Here is a 25,798-nt window from a genome sequence, read left to right as displayed (position 1 = left end):
CTACAAATGATTTCAGACTAATCCAAACAACTTTCACATTTATTGTTTTTGGGGTTTTTTCCTGTAAATCCTGTTTGATCTGCTCAGTTCAGAGAAAATGTAATGTGTGGATTAAACCCACGTGTCCTCAAAGAGACAAATGATGTAGAAGCATGAAATTAAATCTGCAATGCTTTCTGTTGAACTCATGTTGTGTAATAGGTTTTCCATTGTAGGTTTTCTGTAATCTATCAATTTTGAGTAAAAGAAAGCCCCAACACAGCAGCGAGGCTGTTTTGTTCATCACTGTTTATTTGAGGAAGAAAGTGCACAACAAAACAAAAACAGTATGAACATTCATTGCTTGGAACAGGTGGGAAATTCTGCTAATTATTTTAGCTCTCAGCATATTACCACAATTTCTGAAATCAGAAAATAAGTATTTTTCTCTAAAGTGTACCTGAAAGAATGACATGCTTTCATTTAGAAAACGTGAGGGTTCAAACAGCAACACCATAAAGCAGCTGCAGCACAAATTAAAACAGGCTGAGAAGTACGTGAGTTTTTGATGCAACGATGACTCAATCTCTGCTGTGGTCTTCGTGAGATCATGTGCAGGGTCTGCTTAGAGAGGCTGCTCAGAGAAAGCAGTGTAACTCTTCACACGTGCAAAGAAGAAGGGTGTGTACATCCTGTCCAGGTCAAAAGTAGTAATGACCGTTTCCCCAGTCAACCTAAAAGCATAATCACGGTCAGGTTTAGAACAGAAATTGACATTTTTTCCCTTCTTGGTCACTTCTATTAGCAGTCCTGTGACTTACTTGTAAGTGATGTGGCAGGAATGGTGGATCCACACAAGCTTACTAAAACTCTGATGCCCCCCAGAGGACAGAGCCAGTCCCACGTGAAAGCTGTGTTCAGCCTCCGGAGCTGGGTTCCGCCTGCAGAACCGATTCCTTTGGAAGTCGGTCGCTTTCTGTCAACAGATGCGGTTTACAAGTTCAGACGTAATCCGACAGGTTAGGTGAAATATTATGGAAAACTGGAATTCACAGCAGATGCTCTCAGAGACATGGCACCTAAGAATGCCGTATACCTGCCAGAAATGTGATAACTACAAAGCTGGCAATCAACCAGAAGAGATTAAGCCAAACTCACAGCTGAGATTCAGTTATTTCAGATTTTGTTTCTAACTGTATCCGTAACATAAATAAAGCGTTTTTTTCCCGGGCTCTGGGTGCTTCGAACAGAGGCATAGATTCTGTCAGCACCCGTGGGTCAATGCTGCAGTCTTTAGCACCCTCACACATTAGTAGAAGTATAACTTGTGTAGGGGGAAATCATTTTAGACCTAGTAAACTATAACAATACATTTAACAGTGTTGTGTTTATGTAATGCAATGTAATGTTATGCAGGAATGTTTTTGACAAGCACAACGCTGGTGCAGCCATGTACTGCACGCTAAATAACTTATTTGTGTTCGAGTAGAGGCCAATAAGAGGCCAACTTCTTCCATGAAAAGAAACAGACATGCTAACACACTGATGAATGAGGTACTAGGATTAAACTATGTAATTTTTTTCAAGGGGAAAATTCCCCAAATTGTGTAACTGCAACTGTATTTGCACTGTTTTAAACATGACTTTTTTTAACCACTTCCATTTATTGAGGTTTCATTTACTCAATGAGCTGGCCTTATTATACATATATGGTTATCTATTCATCTCCCACCCCTCAAATGCCTCAAACATTTCCTTACCTCATCTTTTTTCTTGCAGACAACAGCAAAAACTTTGGTTTGATTGCCTGTCTCCTGTGAGAGACGGAAGTGACCGAGCAGAACTGAATCCATTCTGAGAAATGAAGCACAATTAAACAATTGTCAATCCTTTATACTCTCTATGGGTCCAGCTGAGTTTAGAGAAAAGATGAGGTGTACCTGGTGTTCCTGGTACGCAAACGGGGAACAACGGACAAAGGCTCCTCAGGGGTGGTCAGCATGATGACGTGGCCATCAGGGAAGAAGCGGAGGTACCTGAGGTAACAATGTCATCACCAGTGTTGGTCAAGTTACGTGAAAAAAGTAATCAGTAACTAATTACTGATTACTTCCCCCAAAAAGTAATCCCGTTACTTTACTGATTACTTACTTTCAAAAGTAATTAATTACTTAGTTACTTTTTAAAAACACGATTTACAACCTGAATAGGTGATAAAGCCATAGATCTTTCAGCCCAATTCTACTTTTTCTACATAATCAATCATACAAAATGTAACCAAATGGAAAAGCATCTTTTTAAAACTTGTTTTATTAGTTTTAATCTTTTAACTTTATGCATCAAGCAAAAATTTTATTATATGCAACATTCTCTGACTTGAATAAATTAGTTTAACATTTAAACCTATTTTCTGCACATTCCAGCACATAAATAAAATATTTTTTGTGTTTACACTCACTCTTTCAAATAGATGCAAGTAAATCACAGCAGAAAATAAATAAAGTCCTTTGGTCTAGCGGTCCTTTTGCTCTATTTTCACCTGTAAAGCAGGAGTAGGGTAGGCGGAGGTTTACCCTGGTGCAGGTGTGCCGCAGCGGTCAGTGGAAGAATCCGCGAGTTTCTCTGTGACTTTCCCATTACGTCGTAGCACACTTGGTGCTTGCTTGGAAGTTTAGGGGTTTTTTTCGCTGTAAAAATAAGTTTTCTTCCCACGCACGATGGACGCTAATGTTTTTGTCACTTTTTATGGAATCAAATTCAAAGTAAGGTCGGTACTTCCACACTTTAAACGCTGCACGCTCATACTCTCCTGCACTCGATATATTATCCATTGTTGATCTGCACACAGCTGTTGTCACCAACGTCGCACTTGCTTACGTCACTGTCATGAGACATTCTTGCAAAAAAAAAAAAAAAAAAAAAAATCACGGTTTTAGTAACGCAGTGTTCCTACGGGAAAGTAACGGTAATCTAATTACCGTTTTTGCAATAGTAATCCCTTACTTTACTCGTTACTTGAAAAAAGTAATCGGATTACAGTAACGCGTTACTGCCCATCTCTGGTCGTCACTGTCAAAAATGTCATCTGTGGTTTCGTTACAACTCACAATAAATAAAGACTACACTCAAATATTTACCTGTAGTATTCAACATGGTGCCAAGCCCTGTAAAATCCATCCAGTGATTCCTCTCCTTGGCGAATGTACGATGTTTTGCTGATATACACACCTGTGGAAAGAAAATGAATCATCCAGTAATTCGTTTACATTGAATATGGCAGCAATAACTTCTAAAAGCATCAGCAAAAAACAACACTAGTGGCTGGTAATTTGAGGCATTTAGCTCTCAACTGTTGTTAGCTGCATGTAACAATCATCTAAAAGTTTGCAGCATAAAGAAGTATTACACCCGTAACATTATTCCTGCGGTCTTTTTATGTACTGAAACTCAGTACCCTTCCAGCAGCTGCCTCACACTGCAGGGGGCAACAGTGAACTGCAAGTTAAGAGCAGGTATGCAAACGTGGGTGGCAAACTTTCATGAAGTCCTTATACCTAGAGACCAGTTGGCGACACAAATATGAATTTCCCACCAAATGAAATTAGTCACAAAGAAATTTCTGCCCCAAAAACCTCCTTTCGTTTGCTTCGGGTCACTAGCAGATTCCCCATAGTTTACATGGAAGACACAGACTCGTCTGCAAACACTGTACAGTTACACTCCATGATGTAGTGAAAAAACATTCCCCTTCACAGTAAAACTTGGGTTTTACCACTGTAACCACACGTTTAAAAATCTGAAATTTTTATTTTGAAGGTGAATGATCTCCACCGAGTAGCTGACATATGCTTGCAGATCAGCCTCCATGCAAACTACTGAAGATTGCAATCACGAGGTGGTTTTCGACAGCACCATATTTCTCTGTGACAAATTTCAAGTTAGCAATTGCTAGCAACTGCTCTTTTCCCTCTTCAACAGTGGTTGGGAGATGGTCGCTGCCAGGTCTCTAGGCCAACGTGATTTGAAATAAACTGCTATAAAAAAATTAAAAAAAACATTACGTGGAAATTTTTACTTGATAAGCACGCTTGTGGTATCTGTCTTGATAAAAAAAAAAAAAAAAATTTCTATGACACTCTAGCTCTTAAATCATTTTGTATCTGTTACAAAACAGTACCTTTGGTATTTTCCTGCACTAATGTGGGTTTAGAAACCTGAGGTGTCAGTAGTAATTACCATCAAAACGGACTCTGGGCCTTTGCAGGAACATCTCCCTCCAAGATGTGAAGGGTACAAGTTTAGTGCACTTCCGTCCCCAAACTCTTAAACAAGCCAAGCGCCAAATCTCAGGGTCTCTGGAGAGAGAATGAAAGCGAAACAAAAAATTAAGAGCTCACAGCACCATGAGATCCTTTATTGCCTGATATAAAATTGGCAATTTTGTCAAAAGCTGAGCTTGCTGACAAATAATTTGTCATCCAGCTGATTTCTTTGAAAGCGAGGCTGACCTTGCACAAATGTAAAACCCACGGCAAACCAAAGACAGCTGCTCCAGAGCGCGCATGTCCAGATCGCTTGATACAACCCACCGAAATATGTACATCAGGATTTCCCGTGGCAAAGCTGCAATCAAAAAAAGAAAAGAATGATAATGGCTATGTGTTTATTATGACTCGAGAGGTTTACAATGAAATTACATTAGAGTTTTTTACCTGAAATGTGCACCTGAGTCATTTCAACCTCAGGAGTGCAGATCTTTGGAAATGAGCCTTCCACAGATAGCTGCTGCTCGAAGTAGGCAAGTAGATCCTCGATCTCCCCATCAGCATCACTATCCTCCATGCTGCAAAAAAGAAAAATAAACACAGTATGCTCAGTTTAAGAAATTAGACTATGCACTGCTCTCATACAAGCCAGCACACTATATTATTCACCTACCAAACTAAAGCAAAGAAAGAAAAGTTGCTTTTGTTGTTGTTGTAAATGGGGCAGCTTAAGTTTTAATCCAGCTGAGTGATCCTCCTCACACCCTCATTATAAGTTCAGCCTAGGGCTGCTCGATTATGGCAAAAATGATAATCACAATTATTTTCACTGAAATTGAGATCTCGATTATTTGACGATATTTATTTAACCCTTTAAGACCTACTATAGAACCAAGTCCGCCAGAGCTTTTTTTTTTTTTTTTTTTTTTACATGCTGTAGTGCCATTTTTGGGAGCATTTCAAGTTGCTATACATCAATACAACTGTTATAGCCCATATTTTAATAATATGTATGCATTAAGTCCATAGTAATTACATTAATTACAAAAAAGTGCAATAAACTACAAAAAAATTGAAAATCGTTGTTTTTTTTTTAACATATATTTCTACTTGGGGAAATTTAAGAGGCTTATCCCTCAAAACTTTAAATACAAAAAAGTTGCAAAAAATAGTTTAGAAGAACAGGAAATTTATTTTGAGTGTCTTCATAGTTTTATTTTGGGGATATAGCAATTTTTATATACTGCAGGGAAAACAAAAAACAATCCTATGATGCAAATTTGCAAAGAAAACAGCATGTGCATCAAAATAAACTATTTCCAGCAGTGCAATTCGAGTTCTAAGCATCCCAGAAACTATTCAGAAAAGTCAAACATGACTTATAAAAACACCAGTATAGGCTTTTAAGGCCTACAAGTAAAAAACTACATTTTCCGCGAAAATGACGTCACTTCCGGTTTCGGACAGGAAATGGCGGACATACGATAGCTCGCCTTGACATCTTTTTCATTGTGGGAAGTGTTACGAACAGCTGTTTCTGGAATATTATGTTTTTGTTCCTGCAAGCGCTTTTTATGCAATTTTTGCAAAGCTTTATGTGGAAGGAAACCGTGACCGAGGACAAGCTGATGGCATAAGATATAAGTACAACTCCTCCGGTTTCATATGCAAAACAAATTATTGCGCTAGCTTACGCAGTTCCGGTTCTACGGGGATTTAAAGGGTTAACAATAACAATGTATTGAATAATGACTTTAAAAAATAATATAAAATAGTGTGCAAATACTGATAACAGGGCAAATGTTTGCAATATAAAAAATAAATGAAAAATGTAAACATCTATGTTTAGTGAACTTTGCAGTGTTGCTCTGTGGTGCAGCTACAACACCGTAGCAAAGTTTACACACTATGTCTACTTGATCCACGACAAGTAGAACCCATAATGTTTCCACACCACTGAAGTTTTTTTTTTTTTTTACCTCTCTTTTCAACCAACGGCAGTCACTCTCCTCCCCAAGTAACTTCTGCTTAGCTTTCCGAGCTTCCCTTGGGTCTTCTTACCGGTAATTGTTGTGGCACGTGTTCGAAATGCAGAGAGGTGCGCTCGATTTGCCACACGGAGCAGCGCGAGAGTAAAGCACGAGGGAGGGGCTAATAATCGGCTCAGTCATTTTTAATGATCGTTGAAAGCCCAGATCGTAATCGTGATTAAAATTCGATTGAGCAGCCGTAGTTCAGCCTTTATACTACTAGTATAATTTCAATAATAATTAATATAGCAGCTCTCTGTTTAGCATCTTAATTACCTCACAGGGGAAAATGATCCCCGAAAAGAAAGCGATTTGCATAAGACTATAATTTTAGAACAACTTAATGTCTGAAAACATGCTGTCACAAAATAGACCTGCGGTAAGATTAAACAAAATAAAGTAGCTTACTAGTTCCCTCCACCTCTGTCTGCATCAGGAGGACGGCTGTAGTTGATTTTAAACTCAATGTCAGGAACAAGCTGCATAGCCATGCGATAAAATTTGATAGCTGCAAGTAAAAACATCAGATTAGACATGAGAAACAAATCAAACAACCTCAGAGAAATTACAGAACTAAATGGACGGCGGGTAAGGATAAAGAGTTGTTAACTTCTAAAGAGTTATTTTTATTTGTGGTAAAGTGCCATCTGTATCCTATGTAGCGCATACCTTCATAGACAGCTCCATTCTGCTCCTCCTGAGCAGCTCTCAAGAACAGCTCTGTGGCCTGAGGGAAGGTGACTCTCGTCAGTCATTTAACAGCTGATAATAATCGACAACACATGCAAGCTTACAGCTAGAAAAAAAATAATTCCCCAACTTGCCTTTTCCTCTCTAGCAATTTCTTGAGCCTTCCTCAGACCTTTGGCTTGGAGCAGTCGGTTGCTCGTTCCACTCGCTCCAGAGCTCGGTTTGAGCTCAGACATCCACTGAGCTCTGAACACATTGAGCTCCAGCTGGAATTCGATTACAACATTAATAGAGTGAGTGCCAAAGAAAGGTTTCAGCTTATCCATGCTTAGTTGAACTTTAACACTGCTGTTATAGCCTATTTGGTTTACAAATAGGCTATAACAGGCTATAATCGTTGCAAACAAACAAAATTAAGTCCTCCTCGTCTTTCATTGTACCTGCCTAACATATGAGAATTAATTTGGCTGCCATGTTTTGCATACAGCGCAGGTTTTGCCACTTTAAACAAATAAGTACATGAGGGGATAACATATCTTATCTTTGGCCAAAAGAAATGTTTTTGTTAGTGATTTCAGTGCTAGCTCGAAGGATACACTGATGCACAGTACAGGTTCGCTTTTAGGAATATTGTAGTTTTCTTGACCTTTATGCATTAATGACACTGCAGTTTTTGTTTTATTTTCAGAAGATAAGTTAGATGTACTGCTCCAGGCTCTGGGGAGGCCCCAGCCCTGACTGATAGCATAGTGTGTTTTTCTCTGCAGGTATGTTTTTACTACATTGGTAGTGTGTTTGGGATCATTGTTATGCTGAAAAATGAAGCTGTTGACAATCAGAAGCTTTATAGATGGTTTTGCATGATGGATCAAAATAACAGCACCTCCACCATGTTATATAGACGGCAGCAGACACCCACTGTTGTACCACTCTCCTGGCTTCAACTGTACATATTGATGACAATTTAAAAGAAGAATTTCAAATTAGACCCATCACTCCATCAGACCTGCTGTCACTGATTGTCAGTGCAAGTTTTGTGTAATCTGACACATCTCAGTCTTTTCTCCCTGTGTCCCCTCAAGAATGTCTTCTTACCACGCTTACCTTCCACTAACACCACTGTGTGCTTTTATGACTAAATAAATAAATTGCAAGAAAATGTGGCTCCTTGGAAGTAAAATTTAATGAAGCACAGCCCTAGAGTGTTGCACAAACCATAATTTATGCTGCTCACCTGAAGATCTGGATCATCTGAACTTTCATCTTCATCCTCTACTGTACTTTCAATATCTGCATTTTCGTCAGCCTGCACACGAAACCGAAGTTATAATTTAAAAAAATTAATTTACGGTTAACTATTTATATAAAAAACAGATTATCAGACATCCTGTATATAGCAGTCAATAAGGTGATAAATTTAGAGACTAGAATGGCAAGCCTCATGTAACCAAACTTAATAAACATAAACATTAATATATGCATTTAGCTCACTTTGGGTTGAAGTTAATTACACTGCTACTCCCTAAACAAAATCGATTTAAAATGCATATGAAATACGTAATAAACAACAATATTGTAAGTACACGTTGCTTTATATGCATTGCACACCGTTTTTTGTTGACAGTTTGATGCTCCTTGTTATTACAGCACACTTCCCTGTTCATGTTGCGGTAAATAAGTTTCATTTTTCTTTAACATACAAACTGTCAAAGTGGTCAAACTTGTTGCAAAAAATAGAAACTATAAAGTTCTGCTGTGGGCCTGATTTAGAAGCAACTCAGGTAACACAACCATATTTAGCTTAACAGTCTGCGATGCTAACCTCGGTGTATAATACTGTGAATTAATCTGCATATCGTTGATTTGAGGGTCTTGCATCTAAATGTAGGCGCCAAGTGTTGTAAATCAACTACTTTCGTAACTAGTTAGTAAACTAGTTAGCTTACAGCTCGGCTGAGCTGCAGGTAGCATTAAAAGAAGCCAGGTGACGTTAGCTACATTAGCTCGCTAGCTCGCTAACACTTTTCGCTGCATAACTGCCAAAAACACGGTGACCCACCATGACAACCTGGCCAGTAAGTCTCCTTGTTATCTTCACAGGCGGTCAGTATTACCGTTTACAGTTCACGGTCGGAGAAACGGACAACACAACGGACATATTTACGAGCTCGCAGGAACGCAGCCATTTCGCTGAGTAGCCCGGAGCCTCAATGGCACAGGAAGTCAGGAGGCGCTGTGAGACTCGAGAAGCGCCCTGTGTCACTCCGGCTCTTCAATATCAGCTGAAAAATAAACATCCCTGTGTGGGGCAGCGACTAGCAGCTGTCATTTATGAGTGGCCTGTATGTGTGTGTTATATTATAACAACAACTGTCTTTAGTGACCAAATTGTTGGCATGTTAATTACGGGACATTAAATACTCTGACAGGTGCACCTGTTCCACTGCTGGTGGAACCAGCCAATCACATGGCACATTTAAGCATGATCAAGATGACCCACTGAAGCTAAACCTGAGCATCAGAATGAGGAAGAAAGGTTATTTAAGTGGCTTTGAATGTAGCATGGTTGTTGATTAAAACTAGATTCCAATTAACCACTCATCACAACCGCAGAAGAGCATCTCTGAATGCACAACATGTGGAACCTTGAAGCAGATGGGCTGCAGCAGCAGAAGACCACACTAAATGCAACTCCCATCAGCTAAGGGGAAATAGAGGCTACAGTTTGCACAGGGTAACCATAATTGGATGATAGAAGATTGGAAAAATGCTGTCTAGTCTGATGAGTCTTGAATTCTGCTGCAACATTCAGATGGTTAGCATAAACAACATGAAAGCATGAATCCATCCTGCCTTGTATCCATGGTTCAGGGTTGTGATGGTGTAATGGTGTTAGGTATATTTTCTTGGCAAACTTTGGGCAACTTAGTACCAACCAATCATTTAAATGCCAGAGCCTACCTCAGTTTTGGTCACAGTGTACCCATCTTCTGATGGCTTCTTCCAGCTGGATAACACACTATGTCACAAAGTTCAGATAATCTCAAACTGACTCCTTGAACATGTCAGTGAGTTCCCTGTACTCAATTGGCCTCCACAGTCAACATATGTCATTCTTTTTTTTTTTTTTAATTTACTTATTTATTTTTGCAATTCATTATAATATAGCACCAAATGGCAACAGCAGTCTCTGAAAGGCACTTTATACATGTAAAAAAGAATGCGGACTAACAATTTAGGGAGTAGGGAAAACGATGATGACCTCACATTCATAATAAGGGCTCTTTTTTTTTCTTTAATCAAAGAAGAGTGCGAAACAAGAGCACTAAATGTTGCTCACTTTCGCTTTTGCTCTGCACCTAAACATCTTTTCCACTCTTTGCGTATTTTTTATGTTACTGGCTGGTCTTTACACCTCGCCATTCGCCCTTCACGATTATGTCATAAAATGTCGATAACTTTAAATGACTGCACTGCTTCATGTTTATCTTCTCTAGCAATGCGTGGACTAAACACAGTAAAAGCCCTTCTTTAAATAGTCCGCACTCCTTAAAAGCGATATAGATACATAAAAGCTGGTGTTTACGCTCCAGCATCTTTACGACGGGATGAGAGGAGGACTGCTGTGATTTGTTGAAATTAAACCGCAGGGTCTTTTCACAGCAACGCGAGATCTTGATAATCTCTGTGAGGAAGGAAGGAGGGAAGGAAGGGAGGAAGGGGCCTAGCTGGAGATTTATTTACGGTGTGTGTTGGGTACACTGGTTGCGGCTATTCGGAGTGTAACGGTAACAGTTAGCGGGCTAATGGAGTAAGCCATTTGTTTACCATCGACTACGAATGACTGGCTATGAACTGTTGGCGGTTTGACGCGAGGAGGGTAAGTGCTGTGTGCTGCTCGTCGTTTTATTTTGAGTAAGAAGCCCATTCTGTCCACTGTTTCTCTGATGGCTTGTCAGCAGCTGGGCCACCAGCAGCATCACAATGCGGTCAATGTTTATTTCTACCACGCTAGCTGATAGAGGGCTGGCTAAAATGTAACCACAAACTCACAGGGGGTTGTTGTAGTATTAAATCCAGTCAGTCTGAACAACGTCAGTGAACAAAGCAGTAAACAGTAGCTGGTTTGCTAGCTCTTGCCAGTAGGTTAACATAATGTGAACCCCTCTTTTGAAATGATTGGTGATAAATTGGCCAATATAATCAGTTTCCTGATACTGTGCTGTTACAAAGAAAGAAAAAGATATTGCCTCCTTCTTAATTTGTATTCTATTTATTATCATTTTAAACGTTTTAGGTCATGAATAAAGCTTGATGTTAGACAAACATAACCTGAGTAAATGCAAAATGCGGTTTTTAAATATGAGTTCATTTATTTAGGGTAAAACAGCACAGCTATCCAAACCCACATGACTGTGTGGAAAAAGTGATTGCCCCCCTGAACCTAATAACTGGTTGTGCCACCCTTGGCTGCAAGAACTGGAATCAAGTGTTTGTGATAAGTGGCAATGAGTCTGTCACATCACTGTCTAGGAATTTTGGCCCCTCTTCCATTAGTTTGGCCACATTGGAGAGTTTTCCGGCATGAACAGCCTATTTGAGATGCTTGAAATGCATGATCTTAATCTGATTTCACACCAGACCATGACTGGGCCACTCCAAAACAGACGGACAGTCTCCTTCAGGATTTTCTGATAGATATCAGAAATTCATGGTCTCATCAATTACAGCAAGTCTTCCAGGTCCTGAAGCAGCAAAGCAGCCCCAGACCATCACACTGTGACCATTATGTTTGACTGTTGGTATGACGTTATTTTTATGAATTTTTTTTGTTAGTTTTACTTCAGTCCAAAGAATATTTTGCCCAAATTTTTCTTTCAGCTGCACCCTTTAGCGCGGTCACCATGACAGATCATCTGCCTCCGCCTTATCCTATCTCTACCACCCCAGCACTAACCCTCTTCACGTCATGCTTCACTACATTCATTACTCCTTCCATGGTCTTCCTCTTTTCCACCTTCCTGGCAGCTACATATTCAGCATCCTTTATGTAATATATCCACTCTCCCTCCTCTGCCCATGTGTAAACCATCTCAGCCTTGCCACTCTTTGTCTCCATCTCAACTTGAGCTGTCCCTCTAATGTTCTCTGATGCTGATATTGAGAATCTGCACAGCATCATCTAGGATAGCAAAACTATGAGTGATGGCTGCTGGAAGAAAGCTATTTTTAAACCTTGTTATGCTGTACTTTGGCACTAAAAGCCTTTGTGTAGAAGTAAGAAACTGAAACTCACTACGCAAAGCATGCAAGTCTTTCAGTCACATCTTGATGGAGGTGGACTTAAATTTTCTGTGTAATAACACATTGACCTCGAGGGTTATGATTTTTTTATTTTATTTTATTCCAAATCCTGTATTCTATTAAATAAGGGATGGAAGGGTGACTATAAATTGCATGCATTCAATAAAAGATATGATATGAGTGAGCTGGTGTGTTTATGTTTCTACAAACTTCCGCTGTGTCGTAATTATTTCCATGCAGAGTTGCATTACTTTTTCACCATGATGTTGCGTTTATGATGGGAGAGGCGGACAGTTGTATAATGTCTTCTCCAGCACATCCCAAAATTTCCCCCCTGAACTACTCAAAATCCTAGTATTATCATCTCCGAAAATGGTGCACTATCAGGAAAGGGAAAAAATAATAATTCATGTTTTTTGTTTTTTAATCCATATATTCAAGTAGTTAGCTGGCCTCAGTTTTTGGTCACCTGAAAAACTCGACGGTATGAACTATGCATGGTGGGCGCATCACTTCACCTGCCTCTCTTCTTACCTCGATGCATCACATCCATCACTCTGGAGCATTCATCAGATCGCACGACCTTTTAGCATTGTTCCAGAGTTCAGACTCTACTGCAGAACTAACCAATCAAGGCTCTTAACTATCTGTGTGACTTTTTGGTTAGTATATCTGTACCTGGATATATTGTGGAAACATATACTTAGTGATGGGAGACAATATTAAATCTTTCTGACTGATAAGATTTAAAGGCTTAAAGAAATAATGTCCCACTCAGTGGTTAGTTTGTGGATCCTTTGCTGAGTGAACTCATGCTTGGTCTCTTTATTTTTTTTTTCTTTCTCAGCTCAAAGGACAGAAGTCCATGACACAATGAGTCCTCCACCTCTGCCTGTAGTCTTCTGCTGTTGTCACAGGAAAATCTGGTTGCATTCAGCAGTAGGAGGCGAACACATCTCTGTTTTCCACCCCGTTATTATCTGTCCCCTGACAATGCATAATGAATAGATACACTACCATCAGACAGCTCGGGGATGGCACCTACGGCTCAGTCATCCTCGGCCGCAGTCTGGAGTCGGGGGAACTAGTTGCCATTAAGAAGTGAGTATCACAAAATTGTGTTTCTCTGTAATCTGATAGATGTTTTTCCTTCTTGGGTTTAGCTATAGTATGATTTCATTTGGTCTCGACTTAAAAAGCTAACTGTAAGCCAAGACACAGGCTGTTTTGTTTTTTTTATTTTTTTCTGTTATGTTATTTCAGAATGAAAAGGAAGTTCTACTCCTGGGAAGAATGCATGAACCTCCGTGAAGTGAAGGTGAGCTTACATTTTCTAAAAGTTTAACATTTTAAAGTGAGTGATGGAAAATAAATCAACCGAAATTTAACATTGAATCTGTTAACACAATTCTTCATTCTTGGTGGGGAAAAATGATTTAATCAACCTACCACATTTACTTTAAACACTTAATCCTTAAAGGATATCTTGCAGCCTCTTCAGTTGTATCCAGGCTTGAATTGATCAGCATTGTTGTGCTTTAACATAGTACCTTGTTTTCTGAATGAAATACACAGAATTATATTTATATGTGACACAAGATGTCATTTTTATGATTTTAAAACATGTAAATGTGCTTGTCCTGAAGATTTTTGTTTTTATTCTACTAGTCCTCCTTGGCAGATGAGGGAAAGAGGTAGCTTTGCACACTGAAGACTCTCAGCAGAAACTGATTTATGCTGTACTACACAGGAATAGTCAGCCAAACCAAAGTGGCCAGCTGGTTCTGGCTCGATGTGCATTAGAACACGTCATTTGACCCCTGTCATGCTTGTGCCATCCAAAGTAGTCCTGAAGAATTTAACATACTCAGAGAAAATATATGTTGTCCCTTTCACAGCAAGAAACATTTGCCTTTATCCTTAACAAAACTTAAAACTGTCACCTCACTGTAAGTTACTTCACTGTCTAAATATTACTTACATGCACTCACTGGCTTCACTAGTTACACCTTCCCAGTACCAGGTTGAAACCTCAGAACTACTCATGGTATAGATTCGCCCACGCCATTACACCAACAACACCAGCCTGAACCTATGGTACAAAGCAGGATGGATCCATGCTTTCATGGTGTTTACACCAAATTCAAACCTTACCATCTGAATGTTGCAGCAAAATTCAAGACTTATCAGACAAGGCAACATTTTTCCAAGCTGCCGTTGTTCAAGGTTGGTGAGCCAATGAGAACTGTTGCGTCAGTTTCATGCTCTTACCTGAGGAGTGGCACCCAGTGTGGTCTTCTGCTGCTGTAGCGCATCTGTTTGTGCATTCAGAGACTCTCTTCTGCGTTCCTCAGTTGCTGTTATTTGTCTTACTGTAACTTTGATGCTCAGATTGTCTCAACTGTGTCTACATGTCTGAACGCATTAAATAAATTGCTACCATATCCTACTGAGAATCAAAGGGGTATTTGTGTTAATAAGCAGTTGATAAGATTACCTAATAAAGTATCAGTTGGGTGTATATCACTCATGAAATTCAACATGATAATATTTTTGAATTCATGATGTTGAGACAGACATTCTGCACTACAGGCAGGTACATCAATAAACACTGATTGCAACAGGAAACGTGACCATAAAGTATGATGTTATTACACGTGACTAGCTCTTCAGGATTTACAGTTAAAAATTAACCATATTTACCACATACTGGGCTTTAATCCCACGATAATGCATCTACTGTCCTTCCCTTTTATGGACACTCTCCTTCTGATTGGCTGCTCCACATGAAAAACCTTTGAACAGCAGTTGTTTGGGTTGCTGTGTGTCTGAGAGAACCATATTAGGAAATACACTCACTCTGACGTCATGTACAGCCAAGAGTAAAAAAAAAATCTAAAATCAAACATATTAGGATTACTTTCAAATCTCATTATTATCAAATTATGGTATGAATAACAACATCCAGCACATATATGACACAAAATAAGGAAAAGCATTATCACATAAGGCCAATGTTTCAGTTTGGGTTGATTATTTTTCATTATTTTGTTTAGAAAGCTCATAATGCTCTTAATGCTATTGTGTATATATGCTATTGCTTTATGGGTAATGTAGTGATGATTTACATGCTAGGCCATTTGGGAAATCAATGAATGCCTTTCTGTTTGTTTTTCACACCGTTTCAGTATTTTACTGTCTAAATTTCCTCACAGTGCAACAGTCACACACCAGCTCTAAGAGCAGAAGGTGATTCTTGTGTGCTGTTGGTTTTGAGCTCTGTTCCCCACCCCGGCCTACACACACCCCTTTCTAGAGCTTAACCTTGATACAGCAGACACGAGTAGAACATGCTGCTCCTTTGAGTCCTGCTGAGTAGATTTATAATTACAGCATGCTATCATGAAATCTGAGACCCATTATGGCTTTCCTCCCCCTTACTAAAATATAGCATGGTTAAACCTATACCATCCCAGTGCATGGGAAAGTGTATATTTCTCCATTCTGCTTTCTATTTATTCCATATCTCTTCCCCCCCACACCTTTTTTTTTTTAAAATTGTAAGCATAAATCCCACCTTTGCAGCATTTCACCCTCCAAACTACACCCTACCTATACCTACAAGGGTTTTTGGTAGTTGTAGGGTGTGCTTCTGAATGTGCTGCAGTGACCTCTGTGTGTTGTCCAGCATGTTTAGATTCATTTATTTCTCCCTCTGCTTCGGCTTTATGGAGTCCACATTGTGTTAATGCTTGTGTCTATTCTTGCAGTCCTTAAAGAAGCTGAACCATGCTAACGTGATCAAGCTTAAGGAGGTAATTCGGGAAAATGATCACCTCTACTTTATATTTGAGTACATGAAGGAGAATTTGTACCAGCTCATGAAAGACAGGTGTGTGCAGTGATTTAGGTATTTCCATATTTGAAAGTGTATTTGAGTAAGGTTTGCTGTTTCTGTACTCATCCAGCTTTGAATGGTTTCTTTGTGCAGGACCCGGTTATTTCCTGAATCTACTGTAAGAAATATCATGTTTCAGATACTTCAGGGGCTCGCCTTCATTCATAAACATGGTACGTCTGGTTTGGTTTGGTTTGTTTTTTTGTTGTTTTTACTCCAGGGTGTTCATTAAATGTTGCATCCCTGCCATTTCAATCTGGCGAGATGCTCATGCACGCGTCTCTGGTTAGGTTTTTTCCACAGGGATATGAAGCCAGAGAATCTTCTGTGCATGGGCCCAGAGCTGGTGAAAATAGCTGACTTTGGGCTTGCCCGAGAGATCAGATCTCGACCGCCTTACACGGATTATGTTTCAACTAGATGGTGATTTGATTTTTTTTTTGTTTGTTTGTTTTCGAGCAAACGTAGTTCTCATGTACTTGAAGGATGCCTAAGTCCTCTTACTCTTCTTTTTGTACCAGGTACCGAGCTCCAGAGGTGCTCCTCAGATCCACATCCTACAGTTCACCTATAGACCAGTGGGCAGTTGGCTGCATTATGGCAGAGCTGTATACCCTCAGGCCTCTTTTCCCAGGATCCAGTGAAGTAGACACCATATTCAAGATTTGCCAAGTCTTGGGTACACCAAAGAAGGTAGTTATTCACACACAGAGCCAAAAACATTTTGAGTTTGGGAGAAACAAGGTGTTACTTAATAAGAGTTGGTGTCCACCTCACTGAAACTCTATAGTGTGAGGAGCCATCTTTAAAAAAGGGTCTTTTAAAAAGACTCTTTGAGTCCTCCTTATTTGCTGTGTGCAGTTTGAGTCGACTTCTGTCAAACTAAGTGCTTATTAGTGTTGAGAACTGCTTGTGATCCTTTAGAAACATGCTACGGTGCATATGGTGGAATCATAAGGACAGGCTTGAGTGGGCGCGATCATGTCTACTGTTGGCAACGCAGCGAGAATGTGAAGGTTTCTGAGTTTTTCAAGTCTCAAAACGTGAACCGTGGACTGACTCCTCCTTCTAGAATGATTGGCCCGAGGGATATCAGCTGGCCAGTGCTATGAATTTCCGTTGGCCTCAGTGTGTTCCCAGTAATCTGAAGACACTGATCCCAAATGCAAGTCCTGAAGCCATCCATCTGATGACCGACCTGCTGCAGTGGGATCCCAAGAAGAGACCAGCGTCTGCCCAGGTAGTGTCTGATTTGATGTCCTGGTATTTCCATTACTCTGTGCAGCTTAGCGAAGAGAACAAATACTTTTTTTTTTCACAGGCTCTCAGGTATTTGTACTTCCATGTTGGCCAAGCTTTGGGGACGCCTCAGCAGATCTTGGAGCAGGGCAGGCCTCAGCCGAGCCGTGTGCCAATGCAGACTCCTTTACAGTCTCAACAGATGTTGCAGCAGCAGCCTCTGCTGCTTAAGCCTGTGCCCCCCTCCCAGCCTCCTCCTCCCAACCAACACTGCTCGCCCTCCAGGCCTCTTCAGCAGGTCCAGCACTCCCCTGCATCGGCAGCCGCCCAGGCTGCAGCGTACCAGCGGCACACAGAGCTGGTGCGAGAGCAGCAGCAGCCAAAGCACATCCTGAAGCAGGAGCAGACTGAGGGAACGCCGCAGAGCCATCTTCCTTACATCGTTGACAAGACTCTCCAGTGCAAGGTGAGGCTCCTAAATGCTTTGAAAAATCTGTGTAATCCACATCTGAGTAGCGCAAATGTAGAGCACAGAAAAAATGAATCAGTGAAAGGCTAAAGAGACAAGTTGTTGCATTGTCTTTATATTCTTGGCCAATCTTGGTGTAGCAAACGAGGCAGGAGCCAGAAAATGCAAACCTGCTGAGCTATCAGTTGAAACCTAAAGGAGGAGGAGGGCGGCGGCGGTGGGGCCACGGCACAGGGCACCTCAAGGGTGACGACTGGGACGACTACGAAGAAACTGATCTGACGTCTATAAGTATTCTTGGGAAAAGTAACTTCTCCACACAGAAGTCGAGGCAGGGAGAGGGCACGCCGAGCAGGTGAGGCTCTGATCTGTTTGTGACATTTGCACATTAGTTATGTGCATGCTGGTTATTCAGATCCCTCCACTTTTTTGTCTCACAGATATGGAAATATTCTGGATTTTAGCCGACCCACTGGAAATGAAGATGCACCTTTAAACCTGAACAAGACTGCATCCTATCAAGAGCCATCAAGAACTGCCTCTGCTAAGCAACATTACTTGAGGCAGTCGAGATATTTACCTGGTAATAAACAGTGTATTTTTATACATAGCAGAAGTAAGGGATGGGCTTTATTTAAAAAAAAAAAAAATCTATAATGTTGGGTCTCAGTTAATAGGTTTACCTAGCTCTGTTATTCTTAAATGTTGCCCATTTAAGAGTCTAATATTTATGATTGCCTTTCTGTTCATTTCAGGCATTAGTACAAAGAAGAACGTGGCCATAAATGCCAGTAAAGACTTCACTGGAAGCCATCTTTGGGGCAGCAGTAGTATTCCATTCGGAGGGACTCTGCCGAGTAGAGGCGCTCACGGTAACTTCACTGTAACCTTTAGACTCTTTGTTGTTGTTGTTGTTGTTAAAGAGGTTCAAAGTAATGGGCTTTTGCTTTTAACTATCAGGCACAAATACAGTCCCAGGTGGATACATGCCATCTTTTTACAAAAAAGACAGCGGCTCTGCCGGTCACAGAGGGCATCAGGGTCCTTCAGTGGAGACAACAGCATCAAGTGAGCACAGATCTGAGCTTTCTTTGATACCCAGTTCTTAAAAAAGGAATTTATAAAGGGAAAAAAACACTGCCTTCAAAACCCGCTTTTCGTGTTTCTTTGTTGCCGTTTCAGATTATGCAACATGGCGGTCTGGCCGGAGCCAGATGAACACGTCTGCCAACATGCCATCGACCAACAAAAGCACCCCGGGTCTGCTGCCTCGCCCGCCGCTGCAGACTATTCATGGGCGAACGGACTGGTCTGCCAAATACGGACACCGCTAGTGGCCTCGCCCCTGAGCTCCGATCTGTGCCCTAAGAACTGTTTCTCTCCAAAGAGTAGGCATAGTCGTTTTATAATCAAAATGTGTACATAAATCTTACACAGCAATAAATTCAGTTTTGTCGTGCGCACCATGGATGTTGTGATATGTAAAATATTTAAGTAAACAGGTAGAATGCAACCTGCCAAAATGTGAGCCCAGATTTGCTCATCAGTGTTTTATTTTGTATTTCTGGAGCTGAACGTATGCCCTGCGGAGGTTGCATTCGCAGTTTTGTATCATATCTGTTGTTTACCACATGTACACTTTATATGCATACTGTAACTATTCACTGTGACATTTTTTGGCTGACAAGTTACTTTGCCTCTGTACAGTAGTAATGTTTTTCTTTTTACATGATTATTCTTTTGTTTTACAGTGATTGCATTTCCAATCAGGTAGCTGTCATTTATGTGTTATCTCCTTTTTTATGTCACTGAATTTTAATGCAATTCAAGGGGTTGTGACATTGTATAGATCCGTTTCTGTTCAGTAACACATTTAACCCCTCTCGGCCAAACTGAGTGTAATTATTGAAATGCAGGTTATCAAGTACAATTAAACTTTTTGACTGGGTACTGGTATTCGCACAGTTTATTCTTTTATGAAGCAATTGTAGTCGATTGAAACGTTTTATTGTTATTTCTTTTAAATGGAACTATTACCTGTCAGCCCAGTTTCCATGTCAGGCCCACAGCTGCTGCAGGATGAGCACAGCTTGGCTGCTGGATTACTCTGTCAGGGATTAATCCAGCTATTAATACTAAAGCAGATAGGTTGGGAAATATTTGGAAAGTGACACAGTTTTCATCATTTTAACTCAAAATTGGATTCTGCTTGAAGCTTTCAAGGGGTTTAACTAAAATATTCCATCAGTTGGTGTAACTAGTTTCTACTCCTACCTTCTTAGATGGATTTGCTTTATTTTTCCAGCCTAAGGATGACCTGTTTCGTGTGCACAGAGAGCTCCTCTGACTCCTTGTTGTTTCAGATCGTCAGCCTATTCAACGTATGACAGCTCACAGCTGTACCTGTCAAATTCTGTTTTCTTGCTTTAAAAGGAAGAAGGCGGGATATTGAAGAACTGCATGTCCTAAACCTTTGCTCCAGTCTACATGTGAATAGCCTCATGTTAAAGTAGACATTCTGCACTTTGAGCCCATTTTCATTATTCAGCTGTAACTTGAATATATTTTGGCAAACGGCTTAATAACAAGTAGTACGGTGTTGTGCAAACGTCTTGCAACATCCTTCATTTCTTTATAATTTTCTTACAAGGAGCCAGATGTTATTATTATTTTATTGTGGTCTTGAGAAATAGTTCTCCAGGCTTTCTGGAGGCATTTCCAAATTTTTCTTTGGGATTTGGCTGATTATTATTATTTATTTTATTTTTAACAAGAATGTTCTTTTTCTCAAGCCACTTTAACACTGACCTATGAATCATTAAAGCATCAAAAAAGGGACATAGCTGAGGGATAAGCCAGATTTCTGTCTACATATAACAGACAACTCTGTAAAAAGCCAATTTTTAATCAATGAAGCTTCATCAGAAATGGTCTCAGTGGAAGGGTGGCAAGAAGCCTTTCTCAGGAAAGAAAACGGGAAGAAAAAGCTGAAGTGTGCCAAATTACAGAAGAGCTGGACTGGAACTCATCATCAGCATGCACTGCTACAACCAGCATTAATGTGGAGACTGACACCAAAGAAAAACACACATTGGAGCACTATGAGTCATGCATTGGACTCCCCAAAGCCCAGACCTCAACAGCAGTGATGGGCTCATCTTGACAGAGATCCAAAGAAAAGGCAGCCAACATCCAAAGAAGAGCTTTGAATGAGGAAGAAGAAGCCTGGAGAACTATTCCTGATGACTACTTAAAGAAACTGGAAAGAAAAAAAGCTGACTAAGAGTTCACGCAATATTTTATGGACCGCTAACAGGGAGGAACTAATCTTAACATCTTGGGAATTTTTTCTTTTTTTGCTACCAAAGCACATTCACAGCCTGTGTTGGTGGGCACTGACCAGTCACAGACTTCACATGTTTCCCCGCCTTCATCCTCCAGCCGCCCAAACCTTGGACTTCAATAAGTGTTATATAACAGCTGAACTTTTATTTGCACTTCTCCCTTCGCTTCAGTCGCTTCTCCACGAGTGCCGGAAGGATCGCAGGTATCGCAGCTTCCCATCCAGTAGTATCACTTCCATCTTCATTCAGCAGCTCATATTTCACTGTGATTGCATTGTTGCTTGTAGGTTCACGGGTTATCAGTTTAGGAAAAAATAACCAACAATCATGGGTGAAAGAGTTGTGCTGCACTATTTCAATGGGAGAGGGAAGATGGAGTCTATTCGCTGGCTTTTAACAGTCGCAGAAGTCGAGGTAAGTGCTTTTTTTGAAGACCTGCAGACTTGATCAGCTGTAACATTTGTCATTTCATGGTAAACGTTACAGCTGAATAATGAAAATGCACTCAAAGTTCAGGCTTTACATATTATTACTGTCCCAGAAACTGATCTAAATGTTTATATTCACAGTTTGATGAGAAGTTTTTGGACACCCGCGAAGAGTATTTAAAACTCGTAAATGGTGAGTTTAATAAAAACAAAACCCGTAACTAAAATATGAAAAACTGAATGAAACGGACATGAATTAAAGGGGGGATTTAAGCTAAAATCATGTTCATCTTTTAACTAAAGTGAATCAGCAGTTTTTGTGGGCAAAAGGTTTCAGGAGTGTCATGACCTACAAAGATGTAGCCTAAGATGAATTATTATGCCTGGGAGTGCCACCCTGCTTTACTAGCTTCTGTGTTTACCCTGCAGATGGAAAGCTCATGTTTCAACAGGTGCCATTGGTGGAAATCGATGGCATGAAGCTCGTTCAGACAAAAGCCATCTTAAATTACCTCGCCGAGAAGTACAACATGCATGGAAAGGACCTCAAAGACCGTGTCATGTATGGTCTTTTATTTGTTTATTTATTTATCAGACATAATAAAGATAGTCCGTCTTGTAATTGAAGATTTTTTTTTTTTTTTTTTTTTTGCTGTTGTTGTTTTTGTTTTTTAGGATCAACATGTACTCCGAGGGACTGATGGACCTCATGGAAATGATTATGGTGCTGCCCTTCAATCCAGACCCCACAGCCAAACTGGAAGAGATTGAGAAAAAAGCAAAGGAACGCTACTTTCCTGTGTTTGAAAAGGTAGAAAAACAGAATAAAATGAGTTGTTGATGATTATAATGGTTTCTGACAACTAAAGTATGTGCTATGTGTTTTTGGACAAACGTCTTAGGCTCTGACCGGACCCGTGTACCTGGTGGGAGGCAAACTAAGCCTCGCAGATGTGCTGCTGGTTGAATGCACCCTGATGCTAGAGGAGAAATGCGTTGGGATTCTCAAAGACTTCTCTGCTGTTAAGGTAACGTTGACAGAAACACCTTCTTCTATCATAACACTTGGTTTTTTTTAATGACACCATGAAAGTTTGTATTTACCTTTAAAGTTACAGGCCCTTTACAGGGTTTTTTCTGGGACATGCATGCTATTTCAGGGTATAAAGGTCCAATTTTTCAATCTTTAATAAATAAAGTTTTGGTTTAAAAAAAAAAATCAGGTAAGAGGTTCTCTTTTTAGATTTTGTTTTTTCTTTATTTTATACATGGAATGGCAGTTATTATTAAACCAAGTACCGTGAAATGCTCAGTCAGCTTTCTGTGTTTCCTCACAGTCTTTCCAGGGCAGGATGATCCAAATCCCTGCCATCAACAGGTTTCTGCAGCCAGGCAGTAAGAGGAAGCCACCCCCGGGTGAAAACTATGCAAAGGCTGTCATAGAAATCTTCCAGATCAAAATATAACCTCAGTAAAACCCATTACATTCCTGCTACATTCCTCATTAGGCTGCATGACTGGGATCAGTTATATCTGCAGGCCTACGTGGAAACAAATGCTGCACTAACACTATGGAAAGCATATGAATCTTGATGTGTGATCTTTCCTAACAATGTGAAATAAATAAATGTTGATCTTCCAAAAATATTTGAAGCTACTGTGTTTTTGTTCTGATTTTTAAAAAAAAAAAAGATAATAATTATAATAAATTTGTGTCAAAGAAATAAAGAATGGGAAAACATTTCTTAGTAATCTGACTAAACCACCTCACTGAGCAGTAGACCGTTCCCTTTTTCAGGAGCTGAAAATTAAGTGGACAATTGACTGACTGGCACTTTATGGCCAGAAACCAATATTTCCTGTTCTTTTGTTTCATGTCAAATGTTGCAGACATTTCAAGTTGATTCTTAAATCTTACTGCTTCTCACTGTACTTTTAAATATGAGGCCCCAAGAGATGTTAGTGGAAGTGAGTGTGGCGTTCACTAGTCTGTAACCCTTCTGTAGTGCTAGCTATAGGTGGCGAGTACTGCTTCAGTGACATCTGCGCCATGAACGCAAGAAAAAGGGAAGTGTAATTTTCTCATCACTGAGCAAGCAGCTGGTTTAAAGCAGGAGGGTTGAAGAACATGCACAACAAAGTCAAACAATGCTGCCCACATTACTCGTTTGAGTAATATGTTGTGGTCAACTGTATCAAATGCTGCACTGAGATCCAGCAAAACTAAGACTGACATTTTTCCACTGTCTGTGTTCAGACATATGTCATTAAACACTTTGGTCAGAGTGGTTTCAGTGCTGTGGTTCTGTCTAAAACCTGACTGGAAGGCATCATAGCAGTTATTCTGTTTTAAGAAGTAATTGAACCTGGAGGTTTGTTTTTCGCCATCTGCGCTCAGCTTTCCTACACTCTCTTTTTTCATTTTTCACCAGTGTGGAGTTTCTCCAGGAAGACTTTTTCCTTCCAGAGATAACCTTCACCTTAATGGGAGCTGTTAAGGAATATATTCTAAAACACTTCTTCAGTAAAGACTCAGAGAAGAGAAACACACAGAACTTCTTGCTAGCAAGGGCAGCCTCCAGACTGAGAGACTCGCGCTGAGAAACTGCCCCGGTCTTTATTTATACTTCAGTGTGTGTGTGTGTGTGTGTGTGTGTGTGGGGGGGGGGGGGGGGGGGTCCTGCTGATCAAAGGGTCATATAACAGCACAAAAGGAACAGCCTTGGTCATAAAGAGGGTAGTCTCCCCCTCACCCTAGATGGTTCACCCTAGATAACACAGTGAAGAAGTCCAGCAGTTCATCTAAACAAAAGGCACTTAGACTAAAACTGACATAACTACGTTAATCCTACCGTAAAACAATAAGACAAGGTACGACCTCTCCCATGCTCCTAGGATGTGGGGGTGAACACCCTGGAATGTTACAGACCTCCTAGGATGAGACAATCTTTCAATATGCCACAAACTATATACTTCTACACACAAGTGATTACATGCAGTATTCTACCATATGCAAACTTATATCACTGAAAGATTATACTGACTACTAAGTACAATTTTCCATTGACAGGAGCAAAAGTGTCCATTACATTTAACATTTTAGCATTGAAGCTATTGACGAGCTCATTGACTGAACCTCTGGACAGGTCAGGTGTTAATGGGAAGACCTGGTAAATATCTCACAACTGTGTTCAGTTATACACCGTTTTGTGATCACCGCTGTTGATATATTTGTGTGGGCTGAACTTTTACTTTCAAAGAAAACACAGTAATGATCAGACAGGCCCACATCAGACACAGTAACCTTCGAAATGTTCAGGCCCTTGGAGATCAGCAGGTCAAGAGTGTGTCCTCTATTATGTGTGGCCTCTGTTACATGCTGAGTCAGCCCAAAGTTGCCCGGAGTGTTACTCAGGTCTTTAGTCCCTTTGTCCTGAGGGTTGTCCACATGGATGTTAAAATCCCCAGCAATAATTACACAGTCCAAATCAACACAGATCACAGACAGCAGTTCACTGAGGTCATTAAAAAAGTCTGTGCAGTATTTGGGAAGCCTGTAAACATTAAGAAACACAACTTTGGATGGGGCCTTCAGCTGTAAAGCCACATATTCAAAAGACTGAAAACTTCCAGGAGATAGCTGCTTACATTGAAATGATTCATTAAATAAGACAGCAACCCCTCCTCCTCTCCTGCTCGCCCTGACCTCACTGATAAAACTGTAGTTAGGAGGGGTCGTCTCGATGAGAACAGCTCCACTGTTACTTTGGTCCAACCAAGTTTCAGTTAAAAACATAAAATCAAGGCTGTACTCAGTGATTAAATCATTAATTAAAAACGTTTTCCCAGCTAAAGATCTAACGTTTAATAAAGCCAACTTAAGTGTTTTAGAGGTATTACTTGTCCCCTCGTGTTTGGGAGCAGTCTGTGGCACACAAGGTATGTTTACTATGTTTAAAGATCTTTTAGAGTGCAGCTCTCTGTGTTTTGACCAGGCCACATGTCTCCTGTCACCTAAAAGTACAGAAATTTTAAAACCTTCTAGTAAACAGGGTCCCAGCTTCTCCTGGGAAAAGTCATCACTGCCATAATCCTCGCAGCCCGGACCCTCCACACATCACACATCAGACTGCGGAGACAGAGCATGAAGGT

The 25,798-nt window shown here is 40.3% G+C and overlaps 3 protein-coding genes across 4 annotated transcripts; 2 read left to right on the top strand and 1 right to left on the bottom strand.

Moving 5' to 3' along the window:
* Positions 1-269: 269 nt before the first annotated feature.
* fbxo9 (F-box protein 9) lies at positions 270-9,314 on the bottom strand. Its single transcript, XM_085477888.1, has 13 exons — positions 9,024-9,314; positions 8,199-8,270; positions 7,099-7,230; positions 6,944-7,001; positions 6,683-6,782; positions 4,692-4,822; positions 4,488-4,602; positions 4,216-4,334; positions 3,117-3,207; positions 1,920-2,015; positions 1,740-1,833; positions 801-955; positions 270-713 (listed from the first exon to the last, which is right to left on the bottom strand). Exons 1-13 carry the CDS (start codon positions 9,024-9,026, stop codon positions 605-607), a joined length of 1,275 nt encoding a protein of 424 aa, XP_085334014.1. The 5' UTR covers positions 9,027-9,314; the 3' UTR covers positions 270-604.
* Positions 9,315-10,557: 1,243 nt separating this feature from the next.
* On the top strand, positions 10,558-19,822 carry LOC146695594 (serine/threonine-protein kinase ICK-like). The gene is made up of 14 exons (XM_085477887.1): positions 10,558-10,844; positions 13,116-13,369; positions 13,532-13,586; positions 16,039-16,160; positions 16,260-16,339; positions 16,457-16,589; positions 16,688-16,859; positions 17,239-17,406; positions 17,488-17,871; positions 18,015-18,229; positions 18,315-18,457; positions 18,630-18,746; positions 18,835-18,942; positions 19,057-19,822. Exons 2-14 carry the CDS (start codon positions 13,269-13,271, stop codon positions 19,206-19,208), a joined length of 1,950 nt encoding a protein of 649 aa, XP_085334013.1. The 5' UTR covers positions 10,558-10,844; positions 13,116-13,268; the 3' UTR covers positions 19,209-19,822.
* A 1,516-nt stretch (positions 19,823-21,338) lies between these two features.
* On the top strand, positions 21,339-23,293 carry LOC146695593 (glutathione S-transferase A2-like). 2 transcript variants are annotated; one of them, XM_085477885.1, is made up of 7 exons: positions 21,339-21,421; positions 21,506-21,632; positions 21,788-21,839; positions 22,076-22,208; positions 22,322-22,457; positions 22,549-22,674; positions 22,984-23,293. In XM_085477885.1, the coding sequence occupies exons 2-7, from the start codon at positions 21,546-21,548 to the stop codon at positions 23,110-23,112; spliced, it is 663 nt and encodes a 220-aa protein (XP_085334011.1). In that variant the 5' UTR covers positions 21,339-21,421; positions 21,506-21,545; the 3' UTR covers positions 23,113-23,293. The 2 variants fall into 2 exon arrangements, with proteins under 2 accessions (XP_085334011.1, XP_085334012.1); XM_085477886.1 differs by having other exon boundaries at positions 21,376-21,632.
* The last annotated feature ends 2,505 nt before the right edge of the window (positions 23,294-25,798 follow it).

This window comes from Copadichromis virginalis, linkage group LG13 (assembly GCF_057382275.1).
Source record: "Copadichromis virginalis isolate Kocher_CV1m ecotype Utaka linkage group LG13, C_Virginalis_male_GT1.1, whole genome shotgun sequence".
In the NCBI taxonomy this organism is placed as follows: domain Eukaryota; kingdom Metazoa; phylum Chordata; class Actinopteri; order Cichliformes; family Cichlidae; genus Copadichromis; species Copadichromis virginalis.
The sequence above is the reverse complement of the archived record's forward strand: the minus strand, read 5'-3'. Positions and strand labels throughout refer to the sequence as shown.